The 18,742-nt window shown below is 46.9% G+C and overlaps 1 protein-coding gene across 1 annotated transcript in view; it reads left to right on the forward strand.

Annotated features, from left to right (window-relative positions):
• Nucleotides 1-18,742, forward strand: part of TLL2 (tolloid like 2) — a 115,254-nt gene that overhangs the window by 64,675 nt on the left and 31,837 nt on the right. Inside the window, exons 6-10 of the mRNA XM_019725125.3 lie at nucleotides 190-368; nucleotides 1,333-1,438; nucleotides 8,066-8,190; nucleotides 10,557-10,672; nucleotides 16,540-16,642. Coding sequence (XP_019580684.1) covers nucleotides 190-368; nucleotides 1,333-1,438; nucleotides 8,066-8,190; nucleotides 10,557-10,672; nucleotides 16,540-16,642 — 629 coding nt within the window. The remainder of the gene's footprint in view (nucleotides 1-189; nucleotides 369-1,332; nucleotides 1,439-8,065; nucleotides 8,191-10,556; nucleotides 10,673-16,539; nucleotides 16,643-18,742) is intronic.

Raw genomic sequence — 18,742 nt, forward strand, 5'->3', positions numbered from 1 at the left:
GGAGGTTATTCCTATATTGGGAGGGAAGTTGGACAAGCAGAGCACTTTCAGCTCTAAAATTGTGTTTATTTTACACACACACACACACACACACACACACACACACACACACGGGGTGGGGGGGTGGGGGAGGGACATTAGACTCTTGCTATTCCCTGACCTGACCCGGCTATTTCTGCAATTGTCCAGCTGTTGTTCCTATGTTGGGCGAAGAGGAGGAGGCCCACAGGCCATATCCATTGGGAAAAACTGTGACAAGTTTGGCATTGTGGCTCATGAGCTGGGCCACGTGGTTGGGTTCTGGCATGAACACACCCGGCCAGACAGAGACCAGCATGTCACCATCATCAGAGAAAACATCCAGCCAGGTAAGGAGCCTGTGTGGAGTCTGGAAGTTAAAGGCCAGGAAGGTGGCATCTTTGGGGTCAGGTGGGAGTAAAGAAGAGGGGTTGCAGGGAAATGACCAATGCTCATTTGTAAGTATAGTGGCAGTGACCCTGTTGTGCAGGGTTTGTCACCAGTACTGCCACTATCCATCTGTGGCCTTTCCTGAGAGGTCATCTTCCATAGCGTGTAGGTTAGAACAGAAGCAAAATGACTTTCCATGTTGTAAATGATGATGAAATCCAACTCCATTTCCTAAGAGGAACAGAATCAACCAGAATACTGTTGCAGCATCAAAGCTGATAAGTCAAAAAAAGAGTTCCCTTGGTGCTTATATGAGAGTCATTTTTGCTAACTTAGGAACACATCTTTTTTGAAACTGAAATGCAATTAGGACAGGAGTACATGTAAAAGCAGTGTTTCTGCCTAGAAGTATTCTGCCCCAAAGCACATAAAGTGTCTAGATTTAAAAAAAAATACTTTCTCATGTTAAATTATTTTATACAGAAGTTATATTGAACATGAAAGTAGCTGGTTGAGGAATGCAGTTGCTTTAAAAATGCTTTCAGGAGTCTGAATTGTGAACTATGTGGGACTGAACTTAACTCTGACTTGTTTTCTTTTGCTCCTTCAGTAGCAAGAGCAGAGATTTTTTTTTTTCAATCAGATTGAAAACTAACCTGTCTGCAAACTTAGTTTAAGAATTTGGAGTGGCATTTGGGGAGGGGTGTTGGGTGGTGGGGTTGGGAGAATAGATAGGGCTTACTCTATGTTTCAAATGCCCAATCTGTTAGAAACAGCCACGAGAAGCACCACCAACCCAGTTATTTGACTGATCCGGCTAACAGAGCTCTCGGAAGTTGCTATGGGCCCTCCTTCTCCCGCCTCTGCCTCCTTTCAGGTGCCTGCCTTGGTTTTCAAAGGCCTTAACAGAGTGTTGTGTCACAGGTCAGGAGTATAATTTCTTAAAAATGGAAGCTGGGGAAGTGAGCTCTCTGGGAGAGACGTACGACTTTGACAGCATCATGCACTACGCCCGGAACACCTTCTCAAGGTTGGAATCTATGTTTATGCCTCACGTGTGTCTTACTGTGCCTGCCGCAGGCGTGGGTCGGATTCCTAGAGGTCTGCAGAGAACGGCACTCTGCAGGCTCCTAGCACAGTTGGCATGTCTGTCCTTGAAATACAGTGGCCTCTGGGCTGCAGTGAAATATTATCTAATCAGTTCCCGCTAATAAGATTGAATCCCATTGTGAAGCTGGGGTTCCTTCATGCCCTAGTGTCACAAGCAGCAAACTGGAAAGGGGACATTATCAGGAGGTTGGCTAGGATAATAACTTAGAGGCTCTGTGTAAAATTTCCAGTGGGTAGGGGAATCTTCTAAAGCATGGTGTAGGCATGATGGCATTTACCAGTTCTACGTAGAGGAGGTTTGGTTTATTGGAAGCTAGAATGTGTCCTAGCTGGGAGGGTGCTGAATCATGGATGCACTTCAGAGGTGAAGAAATCAGGGCTCCAGACAGCTTGAGGGCACACGAATAGTTGGGGTCGGAGTGAAAACAAAGACCTAGGTCTCCCGCCTGCTGGTCACACTTCATGATTGTCAGGACCCCTAAGTATGGCCGGACCCATTACTTACGGCTGGCGTTGGCAGGACCTGCTTTGGTGAGTTAGTGCTTTGCTGGACCAGGTGTTAAATATCGTCAATACCGCCCCTGCTTTTAGACTATACAAGTGTTTCATATATTGAAGTTTTCCCCTGCTAGCCCTTGTTTTGTAGATCTTTCCAACCTTGAGTTAAAGGAGTCACCGTGCAAATATTTTTTCTCTTGCTACTTTTTCTCCGTCTCCTCTTAAAACCAGCTTGTTTGCTATTTGTTTATTTATTTGTTTGTTTATTTAACCATTGAAAAAAGATTTGAGGTGATTCCCAATATATATATATATATATATATATATATATATATATATATATATGATAAAAAGAAAACAAATGGTGAGGAAACTTGAGCATAGGGGAGAGAAAAAATAAAGGTAGGTAACTAGGTTGAAGTTTGAAATCAATTTAGTATTCAGAATATATGCCATAAAGTCTTGTACACTTGTTGGGGTTAGCAACAAATCCTGCCCTGTGCTTCCTAGCAGTCCCAGCAAAGAGGGAAACAATCCATTTCATGAGTGTCTATATCCGTAAAGGTCAAAGATAATCGTTTATTAAGGAGACACACAGCTCTTGGGAGTGAAAGGGAAACTATTCATCCAGGGCTCCTTGGCTGCTGAAAGCATCCTATTGATGAGGTCACAGAACCATGGGAGAGATCCTCTAAACCTTAGCATCCCAAGTGTTTAGGGGGCATTGTTCCTGTGGCCACACAGCTGGTTTAGTTATGATCTCCATCCTGCACTCCAGGGCTCTAATGGGCAGTTTGGTTTAAGTCAGCGTCTTTGAACAACTGGTGTAGGAATGAGCTACCATGTTCCCTTTACTCTTCTCCGGGGTCTTTGTCAGAAGATACAACAGGCAACGTGTTGTAATGAAGAGACCAATAAACTGAGAGTATGTTGAGTTGGTCCAAGTGAGAAGCTTGTAGCTTAAGTCTTGTTTCCGTAGCTGTCATGACTCTTGGTGTTGCTTTATAATTTATCTGTTAACTTTATTGTAAATGTATTAATACTTATCTGTTGCATTCCCCTCTCCCTCACTAGACTGAGATCTTTGAGGACAGGGACTATCTCATTCTCTTCTAGCCCCAGCACAGTGCTTGCCACAGAGTAGGTGTTCAATAAATATTTGTTAAACTAATAAATTAATGAATGAGTCAAAGGAGGCAGAGAAATCTGCAGTGCTGGAGACTAGGTGAGGGAAGAAGTTTCCAATACTCACAAATACGGTGGTCACTTCATTAAGGAGAAATCTATAAGTATCTACTATGTAGGGTATTTTGGATAAATTACTACTAATGGGTTATATATAGGAACTGCACTGCCTTCTCAGTGTCTGCTATGTACCAGTTAATATGCAAAGCTCTGAAGCCAGAGTTCACACTTGATGATTATCACACAGACTATCTCCTGGCACCAGCATTTCTTTTTTGTTTTTTGTAAAAAACAAGAAAAGAAAAAAGTCTCTTTTTTTCCCTGTGATCTCTAGCTCATAATGCCAGCCCTTTCCCCCTTCAGGAGATAACCGTCGTTAGCACTGTTGTCAATGTAAAGCATTTTATCAGCATAGACCAGTGGAAGCCCATGGACCAAACCCATGAAATAATAGTTCCTCATTAACAGTCCCCGGAACCCGTCAGCGGGAGATGGGTAAGGAAGCAGCACGGGTGTGATGGGCCGCTAGGCAGGAGCAGGGCAGCTTCCCTGCAGCCCTGGAGGGAGGAAGATGTCCCCTTCTGCTCCCGTGACATTACTTATTGCTGCGTAACAACCTACCCCCAAACTTAGCGGCTTACAACAATGACTTATCTTTTATGATATTATGGAACATTCTGGCTTGTGCTTCCATAATCTTGCCTGGGATCATGGCCGCAGCAGTGGTCATTTGACAGCGTGACTGGGCTGGGGAGTCCAAGATGGCCAGTACCAGGACTGGCCGTTGTGCTGCCTGCCCTCTGGGGCCCCTTGGGTCTCCTCTGTGTGACCTGCCATCCTCTAGTAGGCTAGATGGGGCTTTTCATCACATGGAAACTCAGATTTCTTAAAGGACAAGCTGGGAGGCTGCAGGATTCTTAAGACCCGGGCTCTAGAACTTGCGTGATATTACTTCTGTCACGTTCTATTGGCCAGAGCAAGTCACAAGGTCAGCCCAGGTTCAAGTGATGGAGAAATAGATGCTACCTCTTAATGGGTAGTGGTAACTTCACATTAAAGGGATGTGGATATGAGGAGGCGCAATTCATTATTTTAACAATCACCACAACTATCTTCTCACCTCTGCCCCAGGGTTCAGAATGGTTCCGGCAAATCTGTTTTATAGCAAGTAGATAATTGCACTGTCCTTTCTGCGATTTTCTGCATGGAGTTTCAGAAAATGCTTTATTCACTGGGACGCTTATGAATGGTATCTTTACTGGTGGGCTTTTCTGGTCCACTTTTGGTCAAAATTTTCCCACTCCCTAACTCCATGTCATTACTTCTGGTCACATGTCCCCTGGAGCTAGCTTGCACATTGTCTTTAATTCTGTAAAAGAGCAAACAATGGCCCATAGAGCATTTACTCATCTAGGGGCAAATGCGATTCGTACTGATGGGAAACCCAGTCTTCATGTGTCTTTATGACTGAGCCATCCCCTTCCAACTTTATTCCTTCCAGTTTATTGCAGCTCCTCCCCTCTCCCATTGGTTGGACCCGGGCTGTGGGAAGTGGTGTCTTTGGAGATTTTGTTGGGCAAGGGTCCAGCAGATGAGGAGACAGTTAGTTCTCTGGTACAGGGGCGTCTTTGTTTGGAGAACTGAGAGTTGACGGTTTTATTCCCCGAGGCATCTGCCAAACCCTTTCTTAGTTTAGCAGAATGTCAATGCTAAGAGTTGTCCTACATAAAAGGAGGGACATTAGTACAGTGGTTTACACAGGGGACGCCTCTTGTAGTAAACATCTTCCAGAACCCATCGCCTTGCTGGCGGCTTAGGATATGCCGGGGTGGGGTAGGGGGAGGAATCCCAGCCCCAAACAGCTGTCTGAGTGTGAACCATGTTGTTCCTGCCGTTTTGAAGTCACCAGTGTTCTTACTCTAACCTTTATAATATACATTAAGGTCTACTATTTCTTGGGTGTGGGAAACACTGGCTGGAAGGAGGAAGATGCCTGGGTTGTAGGGCTGGCTCTCCATTACTAACTATCCTCTTGGTGAGTCCCTGAAGCTCTGCAGGCTTGCATGTGTCACTTGTAGCAAGGAACCCTAATAACAATGGTACCGCTTCCTAGGGTACTATGAGGATTAAACGAGATGGTGCATGTAAAGTGTCCGGCCAGGGCCTGGCACACAGGAAGGTCCTGTGACTGCTCAGTGAGTGTGAGAACTCATTCTCCATACAGCAGAATTCTCCACTGGCCAAGTCACCTGGACGACGTGGTCCTCAGCAGGTCGGTTAGACTGGGTTGCTAAGGCATTGCGATGAGCCTTGCATTTGGTGCAGCAAAATGTCTTTCTTCAGTGGGGGGATCAAGAACATAATTGCAAATGAACATATTTTATGTTAGGGCAGAAGTACCCATTTTTTGATTAGCAGGTGATTGAATTTAGAATTTTATGTGGAGTTGTCACTTGTGATTTAAAACTTGGTGAGGTCAATGAGGGACACCAAGGATTCCACGGAAGTTTCTCTGGAGGACTCTGGGCCCAGAGATGAGGCAATGGGAATGAGAGACATTAGGCCAGGTGGTTAAATGTCAGGGGTAGGAATGTTAAAAGGATATCAGCAAATGAGCTAGGGTCCTGTGTGCTAATTTGCAAAATCTTTTGAAGACAGTGTCCTATCTTGGTTGCGTGATTTAGTTCAAGAAGCATGTCTAGAGGTCATCAATGGTACAGTCCCTGACGCCTTAGAGACGAAGGACCCAGTGTCTCTGCTGGAGGAACTTATTGTTTAGCAGAGAAATCAATTACTGTCATCTCAAAAAAAAAAAAAAGACAATACAGTATGATCAGAAGAGATTAGAGGAAGGAATGATAACTCAAGATGGGAGGGAAAGAAAAGGCTCGAAAGATTCTTATGAGGGAAAGCCACCTGATGGGGTTAGGATGAACAGGAGTTTGCTAGTGGACAAGAAGATGGGGACAGCACGTGTAAGGGATGTTTGGGGCTCGCAGGAGTTCAGTGTTCCTTAAGATAATGAGTGAAGTTGGAGGTGTCAGGAGATGTGCCTGAAGAGGAAGGCAGGGGCCTGGAGAAGTAGGTGGTGACTGGAAGTCGGGAAAGTCTTTTAAGCAGAGAGGGCACACACCTGGTCTTGCATTTCAGGACGATCATGTTGCAGCCTTATAAGGGATAGAGCAGACGTGACCAGATCTAGAGAGAGGGACGCCAGTTAGGAAGCCGCTGGGAAGAGTTCAGGAAGGAGATGCTGGTTGCCTGAGCTGAGGCCGTGGTCTGGAACAAGAAGGAGGGTGTGGGTTCAAGGAATGCGTAGAAGGTGCCATGGATACGACCTGGTCCCTGGTTTTGAACAAGAGCATCAGGGAGAAGATGGAGCTGAAGGCACCTTGGATTTAGTTTCTGGAGACAAGGTTTACAGAAGGAGCAGGAGAAGAACGGAATACATTCAGTTTTGAATGCGTTGGACATGAGAGGCCTGTAGGACAGCCCAGCAGAAGGTTCACCAGGCATCTGGCTTAGCAGATGGTTCTGGGGCTGGAATCAGAGAATTAGCTGTGAGCCTGTAGGTGATAGTTAAAGCCCAGAGGAGAGAAGAGAGAGAGAGAGAGCAGAAACCAGAGGAACAGCGCTCATGGGGGAGGCAGAGGAAGAGGATCCTAACTTCGTGCTCAGAGAGACCAGTGCCTTGGGAACCAGAGAGAAGAGAGTCTGAGGAGGGAGAGGGCTGCAAAGGTGTCAGTGCTGGAGAGAGGGCAGGTAAGATTGACGTGTCCATCCGATTTGACAATCGGTTGGTGACTGGTGACTCTTGCTGGTATGGTCAGATTGCAATTGGATGAAGGTGAGTAGCCAGATGGAGAATAGAGACAATTCTTTCCAGAAACTTGGTAACTTGGTTAAGAAGGGAAGGAAAGGAACAGGGTGGTAACTGGAGAGGGAGCCGGTTCAAGGGAAGGCCCTCCCCTCAGGACAGTTCCAAAGTCAGGGGTCTGGAAGCAGAGTGGGAGGGCTCAGTCAGGGGGTAAACCACACCCACAACATGGAGGTGTGAGCAGGGCCAGCACTCAGCTGGGAATCCTGGTGTCTACTGGTCCGTGTTGGTCATTTTAGATTTCATTAACGTGGGAGTAGAAGAAGACATTAGAGGAGCTGCCACAATCATCTAGGCCAATGTCTTATTGTTCAGAGGAGTAAACTGGGGCTCAGAGAGGGGAAGAGACTTGTCAGAGTTCATCCAGGTGGCAGAGCCAGGCCTCACACAGACATCTCTAGGCCAGGGCTTTCTACTACCCCTAGTTCTCTGCATTCATCTCTTTTTCCATCTGATTATCCCTCTTGCCAGCAAGGCCCCCAAACTCCAACCCCCATTATTCACCAACTCATCAACCAGCACTTCCTGACCAGCCCCTGAGAGTCTCACACTGTACTGGTTCCCAAGCTCTCTCTGGATCCTCTCCAAGACTTATCCATGCTCAGTACTGCCCACCGCACAACTCCAGGGGGCGCCACTCACACCATAGTCTCTCTAAATGCTGCTCCCGGCAGTTGCGCAGGTGGTAGCCCTGGGGCCTTGACCTGTCAGGGGCTTCGTGGAAATACTCAGTAGATATCAGTAAGGCAGCCGTAGGCCACTGGGCTAGGGCATATTTTTAAACTTGGCAGAGTCATTTTCCCATTGGAAAGTGAGCAGGCAGCTGATGAAACAGAATGCTCAAAATGCCAGCACGAGAGCAGGCCAGGGGGTAGGAATGTTGATGGGGTTATGGGCAAGGAAATGAAGACTGTAAATCCTAGCCCGCACGGCCTGACAGCCTTGACTTTTCTTTCTCCTTTCTCCCTCTCTCTTTTCTTCCTATAGAGGAGTTTTCTTAGACACCATCCTTCCCCGTCGAGACGACAATGGCGTCAGGCCAACCATTGGCCAGCGTGTGCGGCTCAGTCAGGGAGACATAGCTCAAGCCAGGAAGCTGTACAAATGCCCAGGTAACTGTGAACCCTGGGGAGTCCCGGGACCCCCATAGCCTCCGTGGAGCACACAACTCAACCGCCCTTTGCAAACATTCCCGTTGGCTAGGAAAACAGCTTGGGGAGCTGGAGAGACTGACCCCTGGCCACTGTGATTTCTGACATGCTGCTGTTAGGCGGTGTGAGACAGTATGGGAAACCCAAATGGTGAAGCGATTGCTGGTAGTGAAGTGAATAACAAGTCTTGGACCCGCAGCTTGACTTGTGGGGGAAGCTGCAGAATTCTCTGGCAAAGCCCTGATGTGCAGAAGAGGAAGAAGGCAAAGGAGAACAACATCAAACAGGGGTCCAATGCAACATGCACCACAGAATGGTAACAGCAGCTCTCCCGTCTAGGTATTAGAGGAAGGGATGTGTTTTGGCAAAACAAGAACTAAGCGTTTTGCAGGAAAACAAAGAATGAAAGAGAATGAAAGGGCTTCCAAACACTGGAAGGTGGAGGGAGTCTCAGTGCTGTAAATGAGGTCATTTCTATGGTCTTGGGGCTCTCCTAGCCATCCGAGGGGCTGGTCAGTGGCCACCAGTCTGCCTTTGGAGTCTGGACAGTATGCTGAAGTTTGAGCAGACTCACTTCTCTGCCAATTCAGAAGCCTGCTTCCCTTGAGTTAGCCCTCTTTGCCGTCTGTCCCCTTTGCTTCAGCATCATAACACGCCCTGCTGCTTTGGGGGTGAGCTCATATTGATCCCTTTAAGCTGTTGCACTTTAATGCAAAGCATTGGTCACAGCTGCCAGGTTTTTACCACTGATGGGACAGAATGCATTTCAGTGGTTTGGGTTAGAAGAAGGAAATTCCATTACTAACAAGTCCAGTAACCTTTTCCAAACCCCAGACCAGGTACACGGTTTGATCACAGGACAGCATATTTGAAATAGGGGCTATCTTAGAAAATGTGGGCTATCACATTGCCCTACTGAGCCATATCACAGGGACAGCAAAGGGCTGCATGAGGCTTGCTCCATCATGAAACTCTAGGAAATATGTTCATCCAGCTATTAGTCATCTGGGAGTATGTTAGGGCTGCAGTGCAGGACACACATATCATATAACCTTGCTGAATTGAAAGAGAAACCTTATAGCATTCCCTGGGAAATGCCATAGTATTTATTTAGTTATAATGTATATGCCTCTTACTTCCCAAAAGGATTCGAGGCAGCTGGTAAATACCATGGAGCCATACAGTAACGTATCTGTTCCTGCAGAATGTTGATGATTCTTCTGAAATAATTTCCATGGAACCCTCGGGGGTGTTCACTGCCGGGCATAATTCTCATGATGCCTGGCAGTTGTTCGGTAACATGATATTGAAGCCCCGATATCCAGGATTTCCTGAGGCCGAGGATGGGCCGCTCTCCAGCTATCCCTTCCTGCAGCTCCTAGTAGTTTCAAGTAGTAACTGAAAGTGAGGGTAGTTGCCGTGCAGAGTTTGAATTGCATTTAGGACAACGTGCATAAGAATGCTTCTTTCCCACACTTTGGGGGTGGCCCCATATGAGGGGACCCCTAGCAACCCAGTGTCTTTATCTTTGGGGTCTGAGTCCCTGGGAGTCAGGAATATAAAACCTGCAGCTTCCGAGTGTACTTATACAGGTACTTTTTTTTTTTTTTTTTTTGAGGACAAATTAGGGAAATATTTTTCACATACATAAGGATTAGGTTCTAGACTCGTGACCTAGCTACCCTCAAATATTCAAGGGCAGAAGAGCCTCCTGTAAAATAGTCCAGCTTCTCGTGCCTCTGGTCATTGTTCTCCGTTTTCTTGACTATTTGGCAGCTCCTTCAGGGGTGGGTAGCAGAAAAAGAAGAGGCAAGATTCAAATTAACAGCAAAAATGAATTTCAAAAAGTGTTTTTTTTCCTTCACCTATTTGCACATCCGTATTCTCTCCGTGGCAGATATTATTAGTCATTATAAGACTGCTGTGCGTGGAGCACTCACCATGTGCCAAGACCAAGCTGATCCATTTCATTTACTGCAGATGATTTCATTAACCTTCTGGGTAGGTCTCACCCATTTTACAGATAAGAAAACTAAGGCCACCAACACACAGCCCACTGAAGAGCTGAGATTCAAACCCAGCTCTGGGTCACACTCAGTCCTGAGATCCTCAGAAGAACCTCTGGGGTGTTCCTTTTTGGTGCCCAGACCCTATTTTCACTTTCATCAGCCAGGAAAACGTCAGTCTGCCTGATACACTTCCACCAATGTGTTCTGAGGCCTTTGACTGGTAAAAGGGTGTATTTGCTCAGCAGCCCTGTGCAGAGAGCCCTTAGGTGGGGAGTGTGTGCGTGTGCCCGAATCACAGTTGTCGTTTTGCTTGTGCAGCATGTGGGGAGACCCTGCAGGACACAACGGGAAACTTTTCCGCACCTGGTTTTCCAAATGGCTACCCTTCTTATTCCCATTGCGTTTGGAGGATATCGGTCACTCCCGGGGAAAAGGTAGGTGTGGAACTTCCTCAGGAAATGCCATAGCATTCTTTGAGTTGGGTGGTGTGTGAGGAGTTATTATTATTAACAATAGTAGTAATAACAGCTGTTGTATTATGGGCACCCACTGTGTGCCAGGCACTGTGCCAGCTTGCTTAGTGTTGTTTATTTCTGGACTTTTCAACCAGTCTCCCTCATAAATGGAGGTCTGTGTACTAAATGTCCACCTGAGTTATAAATCAAGCTCACAGTTTGTAAAACAAAGTAGGTTCTATCCTTCTACCTTGGTAAACACACCACCGGAATGCCCAGGAAGGCAAGGATCCAATTTAGAATTTCTTGACACCTCAGATTGCTGCTCTGGCAGGCAGCAATATGGGGAGAGCTAGCCACCAACCCACTGTGACCCCTTCTTCTCTTCTCAGCCCCATTTCCATCTCAGGAGCACCCATGGCGACACTCCAGCCCACACTCCTGAGCATCCTCCATTCCTACCTGGCAAACTGTTGACCCTTGGCTGTCCCATCAGGGGAAGTGGACTGCCCAGGTGTGCTGTCTACCCTCAGGCAGATGGAGCCAAGGCAGAGGTCTTTGCACAGTCTGGAAGTGGGCTCAGGGCTATTTGGACAGGGAATTCCAGGGTCCTGGGCTCCTGGTGTGAGGTCTAGGAGTGGGAAAGCTCTGGATAGACATGTTCCTGTGGCCCTAAAGATTCTGTGACCCTCTAAAGCTAAGCCCAGGACAGGGGACTCTTTTGCTCTGGTCCAAGGAGCATATGTTCTTGATCCTATTGCAAAGTGCATCTCCTTATAGCCATTATATGGGCAAGGAATCTGAGGCTCAGACGTTTTATCAATTGCCCAAATTTGCAGTAAGATATAGAACTGAGAACTGGGGCTTCTGTAGTTCAAAGCTTGTGTTTTCTTCGCTGTACCTCTCTACAAATCCTAGTGTTTTTCAAGTTGTCTCAGAATAGATGCAGCTATCTTTGCGATGCTCGTTCTGTCCCTTGGGTCTCGCTCCCTACAGTCATATCTATCATAGCTTATGTCACAATATCATGACTGCTGGTTTGTTTGGCTATCCCCTTCTAGACCCTAAACTCATTGAGGACAGAGATTATTCACCCCCAGGCCCCCAGCATCCAACACAGCCCATGGCACAGAGCCACACAATAAGTATTTGTTGAATGGATGTGTACACAGATGAGTAACCAAGTGAAAAACCTGCACCTGGGGTTTGGTGAAGGGTGTTGGAGTTTTTTTGGGTGCCTGTGGCCAAGTTACAGGTAGTCCTAATTCATAATATTTTTTTTAAAAATGCTCATTTAAATGTCAAGTTAAACACAATGTGATAGCTGGAGAGAAATAGTGGCTAGGAGCCATTGGGAGCATTTTCTATGGGCTGGGTACTATTCTTAGCATATTATGTGGCTACTCTCATTTAGTCCTCACAACAACTTCATGTGATAGGTGCTATTACCACACTCAATTTGCAGGTAAGGAAATGGACTTGACCACAGCCACTCAGTTTGTTGCAGAGTTGGGGTTTGAATCCAGGCAATTTGACTCTGAAAGGCTGGATGCTTAACCACCATCCTATATTAGTCCACAAAGGGGACAGGCTAATAGAGATTTGAACACGCATTCACACACACACATACACTCACATGCCCTCTCCACATGCCCACATACACATATACACACACACTCACATGCCCACATACACACACACTCACATGCCCACATACACACACGTGCACACACGTGCACAGACACATGCCCACATATACACACATGCCCCCCACACTCACATGTCCACACATACACACATTACACATGTACACACACATGCCCACATACACACACGTGCACACACATGCCCACACATGCGCACACATACACACACGTGCACACACATGCACAGACACACTCACAACCCCACATATACACACTCACATGCCCACATACACACACACTCACATACACACACACATGCCCACATATACACACATGCCCCCCACACTCACATGCCCCCCACACTCATATGTCCACATATATACACGTGCACACACATGCACACATACACACACGTGCACACACAGGCATACATGCACACACTCACATGCCCACATACACACACAGGCATACATGCACACACTCACATGCCCACATACACACATGTGCACACACATGTGCACGCACACACACGTACATGCCCTCATACACTCACATACCCACATATACATACCCTTCCTCTGGCTCGAAGCATTTATGACAGTGTGGTTGTCATCTTGAGCCCGAGAGACTCCAGACCTATCTGCCTTGGGTGGATGTGCCATCCCTGTGCCTGCGGGAGGCCTCAGGGAGAGCGAGGAAGGAAGGAGGAGGAAAGAGAGGAAGGGGTCTGGAAATCCTCGAATTGTTGAATTGCCCTGTGTGGCAGAGGCTCTGTGATATGTTTGAAAGGCGTAAGATTCACCCAGCTTTAATTATTATTGCTGACTGGGGCAAGAATACATATCATTGAAATTCCTGAACCAATTATTTCACTTTTTGCTTCACCCAGCCTTCCCCCCGAGCTGCTAGCAATTAGCAAACTGATTGATTTGAGTATCACCTCCTGTTCCTCACCTCTTCCCCCATAGTCTTTATGGCTCACTAACACACTTACCATAATTAGCCTAAATAATTATCCTGTTCATTCAGATCATGAATATGTTGTAATAACAGGAAGTTGTAATAACAGTTTCTTTCTGAAGTTTTAAAAAGCAAAGGCTAAAGCTTTCTATTGCAACCGGCTAGCAAGCATTGCTGAGCTAGTCCACCTGAATGCGAGCAATGAGGGATCACAAAGGGAGTCAAAGGTACAATTTCTGTCTTTAAGAGACTTAGAAGTTAGTTAGGGTCCCCGCCTCATCCCTGGGGAGTCTGATTTAGTTGAAGGAGAGGCATTTGCTGGGCACCAACATTTTTTTAAGCTTCCAAGGTGCAAGTAGTGTTGAGAACCACTGTTCTAGCTTGAAAGAAGAGCAACATATTTCTCTCTCTCTCTCTCTCTCTCTCTCTCTCTCTCTCTCACACACACACACACACACACACACACACACACACACACACACACACGCTACAGCAACACAGGAGGTGAGCTGGCTTGGTTTTTCTGATACTGACTGTTCATTTCCTAGGAGGTCATAGAGCTTTGTGGAACAAGGGTACTAGTTGTCCTGCGACCGGCACCTTGGGTGGGATTGTCCCAAGGGAAGAGGTGGGTACTCCCAACATCAAACAAGATGGGCAACCTGTGAAGAACACTTAGTGTGTCCAGTGTGTGGTGCGCTAAGTGTGCACTCGGTGTAGCTTGATTTTGTAAATCGCCATTTATTGAGCAGCTGTTATATGCCAGGCATAGCACTATTCACTGTCTATACGGTTTCTTGTCCAGTCCCCTCAACAACCCAGTGCTGTGTGTGTTGTTTTATGGATGAGGAAACTAAAGGTCCAAGAGGACAAATATTTTCCCAAGATCCCAGAGCTAGTAAGTGGTGGAGCTGAGAAGAAATCCAGATCTGCCTGACTATGAAAACACCTGCTCTGGAATCACTGTAAGAAACAGAGGGGAGTGTTCCAATGAGGAAAAGATCATGTCCATCTGGGCAATCAGAGAAGGACGCAGGAAGGATGGAGAGGCCCCTTGAGCTGGGCCTGGGGAGGGTTCCATTTGCATGGATATATTAGGGCACGTTGGGAATAAGGCCACCTGTTAGGATGGGCGCTGGAGGCTCTGGAAGGTAAGCAGAGAGTTTAATTTAGGAGATGGGGCAGAGGGAGCCACTAAAGTTTTCTGAGCACGAGGCTCTAGTAAATGTGAGCTATAAGGGCGATACTGACCTAGAAGCCCTAGCGTGCAGAATGGACAGGGGCACAGCTAGGAGTTCAGGAATCCTCTCAGCAGGAGCCATGCAGGAAGGCTGTTGAAGGGGCAGCGAGACTGGCTTGGAGCAGGGGACACAGACTTCTTAAAGGAAAAGAGTCTGTCAGCATTGGGGTAAACAATAGGGGCAAACTAGAGATAATACCAAGGTGTTGCACCTGAGTGATTGGAGCGATGGTGTCACCTACAGACAGGGAAGCTGGAAAGGAAGCACTTTGTTTTGAGGTGCCCTCACAGCTCATGGTAAGTGGACAGGACAGGAGCCAGCAGAGAAGAGAGACAGTGGAGAGAGGATAGGCCAGTGTGACGAAAACCAGAGAGGAGAGGTTCAGAGCAAAGGGGACCGGAGCACAAGGACAGATAAATCAGTCTTTGATTTGGCCAAGAGGGCACTGGGACCTTTGACCTGCAGCCTTCCAGCCCAAGGGTTTACTTGGAGAGGGACCTGGGGCTGTTTGAATATAAAAGAAAGGGGGGAAATGAAGATGCTAGAGAGAGTTGAACTGAGAGCAACTCCCCCTCCCCACCCCCGGGGGAGGGGGGGGGAGAACGAATAGGGTCTGGTGCAGGGGCTGGGGCAGGGCTGACTTCAGTTGGACCCCCAGAGCAAGAAGACCTGAGAAAGGATGGAGCAGGGACATGCTGAGCTGTTCTGAGAGTTAGACAAGCCACTGCTGCTGAGTGCAGGTGGAGGCATGGGCACAGTGCATGGTGGGATTGAATGGGGGTGAAGGGAGAAGGGCCATCTGTCTGGGCCGTCTGCCAGGGGAGCCTTAAGAGGGAAGGGTTGTGGTGGGGAGCATGGCCAGGTCATGGGTACAGTGCCTGTGTGCTGACTCTGCAGGGCCCCTAGCCCCCTCCACTGTGTGGACAGGGGCATCACAGGATGGCCTCAGGACGTCCAGAAGAACTGAAACCTTCCTTCCCAGTCCATCTGAACCCTCCACTTCCCCAGCCTTCGCTCCTTCTCTTCACCCCTTCTGCCTCCCCATTCCAGATACACAGACAGCAACCGAGGCTGGGCATACAGTACACTTCCCCAAACATGCCCTTACCTTTGCTCATGTCAGTCCTTCTCACCAAAATGCTTTCTCACCCTACTTCTCAGCCCACTGGACCCCTGTTCCCATTAGGTTAAATGCCACCTCTTCTGAGAAGCATCCAGTATCACTGGGCAGAATTCAGTTCTCCGCCCTTGGGGCTCCTGAATACCCTCTCTGTCCATTCCTTTCTTTTCAACATTTATTCCATAATGTTCTAATTGTCTTTCCCTCTTTCTCAGCTCTACCCTTGTTCTCTGAGCTCCCTAAAGGCAAGAGTCCTGTCTTTCTGATCTTTCTGATCTTTCAGAGTCCTGTCTCAATTGGCCAACACAGACTGGCACACAGTAGGTGTTCAACATATAATGGTGGAATGAATGAGTGAATGAATGAACGAATAAACGAATAAACTGTCGGAAGGCTATTAGACGCATCATGCCTCAAAAGAATGAGGTCATGGCCGAGGGGACATTGATCATGGAGGTGCTCAGATGCACTCGGGCTAACCCCAGACCCTTTACAATGATTGATGATGTTATAAGATCTTTTCGTATCTCTGAACTTCACTGACCCCTTACCTCCTTCCAAATCCCCAGGCTCAATACATCCTGGCTCGTCTTTAATGCATCTTGCTTTCTGTAAACCACCTAGTGACTTCAAAAGCTCAAGTTATTCCCCAGACAGAACCAAAGGACCCATCTCCTCTGTTTACTCCCCATCCTGCTTAAGGTTTATTATTTAATGTCATGAGGCTTCCTGTGAGTGTGTTTTTGAGAGGACACTCCTACTGTGGTCTGCGAGCTCTGTATGCTAACGGGTAATGTGAGAACACCGGTCTGCAAGACGAATCTTTCAAAACTCCTCAGGCTTTGTTGCCGAAACTCACTTTGTGGTAACTCTTTACAGATCGTTTTAAACTTCACGTCTATGGATTTGTTTAAAAGCCGCCTGTGCTGGTATGATTACGTGGAGGTCCGCGATGGTTATTGGAGGAAAGCCCCCCTGTTGGGTGAGTTGCCTTCAGAAAACCTTGAGAGAGGGGTGATGAGACGTTCTGTGTGATGCTATTAATGTTTGGAAGGGTCCATCCAGACGGCAGGCACAGGAAGCTCTCAAGGGTCTGTGTCATTGTAAAAGTCTGAACACTCCATTTGGCCACACATGTTAAAAGCTTTTAAAACTGTGAATACCCTTTGACCCAGCAATTCCACTTCTTGGAATTTATCCTAGAGAACTAATTAAGGAAGTGTGCAGAGCTCTAGCCACAGGGATGTTCACTGAAGCAGGAAAAATTGAAAACAATTTAAATGTTTGATAGTAGGGGTTAGCTGAATAAATTATGATAGATCTCTTCAATGGACAATGATCCAGCCATTAAAACTAAAGTTGGAGATGATTATTTATTGATACAGAAAGGTATTCGTTGTACATTGTTACACAAAAACAGTGTGACAAAATAGCATATGCAGTAGGATTCCATTTTAACAAAAACACACTTATGTGTATTATACAGGCCCTGCAAACTCAGATGTCTTTAGAAATAAGGTGTAAATGAACAAGATGGGGTTGGTATGATAAAACAAAGAGTAATGGGGAGTGTAGCCAAAATTACTCAAAACAAAATTGCTTAAATCATTATGTGGGTTGAATTCAACTGGAAGAATTCATTTGGTGATCTCCAACATTAATAGCAAGTAGAATTATAACTATAAATGAATTATGCACAGTGATTATTGCAGGATGATGGGTTATTTTTAAAAATTTATTCTGTTATCATTCCTGGTTTAGCTATATTTTCTAATTTTTCTATGATGAGCATGTATTTTGGGAGGTTAACAGTGCACGAACTCATACACAAAAAGGCAGTGTGGACCTTTGAGTGAGAGTCAGTGGGCAGGTGGCATGAAGAGAAATGTCAGTTCACTCAGGATTGGTCACCAGAAGAGAGCTCTCTCATGGGTGACCAGGAAGGATTAATGTTGTATAGAGAGGACCAATGGCTTCGGTATCCGGGGACAGGACGACTCATTTAGCCCATCAATGGCAACCATGGTGAAGACAGAGAGAGAGAAGCAGATTTACAAGTTGCCAGATCGAAGGGTCTTGGCTAAGAGTGGGCTGCCCTCATTTTTAGAGTGGTCTGTAGTTGGGGTGGGGGTGGGGCTGGGGGGCTTCCAGTCTGTAAGTCTAAGCTCTCAGTGAGAACTTGGACCTTGGCATATGTTCATGTGGGTGGAAGAGCCACCTTGTTATGCTTCAAATGACTGGTCTGAGAGTGAGCTGCTGTTGGGATAGCTAACTAAAGATGGAGGCAGGAAAGAAAGGAGAGAGCTAAGTTGGGGAGTTTCATGCACAAGCCGAGTCCACTTCATATCAGATTCTGGGGTAAGTCAGAAGAGACTGGGATACAGGCTCTAGCTGGACCCAAGGGGACCTGGCAGATATTAGGCTTCTGTATGGCCAAAGGGTCTCAGCCAGGTTACCTACCGTAAGCTCCCTCTGTACTGAGGGCCATGAGTTTAAAGTCCTACAGATGCAAATAGGTAGGAATTTGTGTCCGTGGGTGTTGTAGAGAGGGGCCAAGGTAGGCTCTGAGTGGGGGCACCAGGTAACCGCCATTAGGAGGAATCAGATAGGTAGTGGTCCAGATAAGCAAGCCAAGAAAGTGATCCCTGGGCTAAGCACCCACAGCAGTGTGTACACTGCAGGGCAGATAGGCTATGCCACCCGATGGCAGGGCACAGGCTGTCTGCCCTGGAGTTTTGCTTCCTGTCTATTGTGAACAGACATGGTGTGTGCTAGCAGTCAGAAGGAGGCATGGCTTTATAGATAGCACTGACTGGAGGTGGCAAAAAGACAGAGGGCTGCATTCCTGCTGGCAGAGGTTCCCAAACCTGGCATCAACTGGGAAGATTTCTATGAGTACAGATTCCTGGGAGACTACAGAATCGAAATCCCTACAAGCTAGTTCAGGGAATGAGCCTGCTTACCTATAAATACCTGTGCCCATGAACTTGTCTAGTAGCAAGTACACAGAAAGGGGACTCTGAGGGTCTTCATCCAGCCATGGAAGGTGGTTACCTCTGAGAAAACCACAGAGGCGATGGGC

The sequence above is a fragment of the Rhinolophus sinicus genome, chromosome 15, assembly GCF_057876585.1.
Source record: "Rhinolophus sinicus isolate RSI-liver-muscle chromosome 15, RSI-T2T, whole genome shotgun sequence".
NCBI lineage: Eukaryota > Metazoa > Chordata > Mammalia > Chiroptera > Rhinolophidae > Rhinolophus > Rhinolophus sinicus.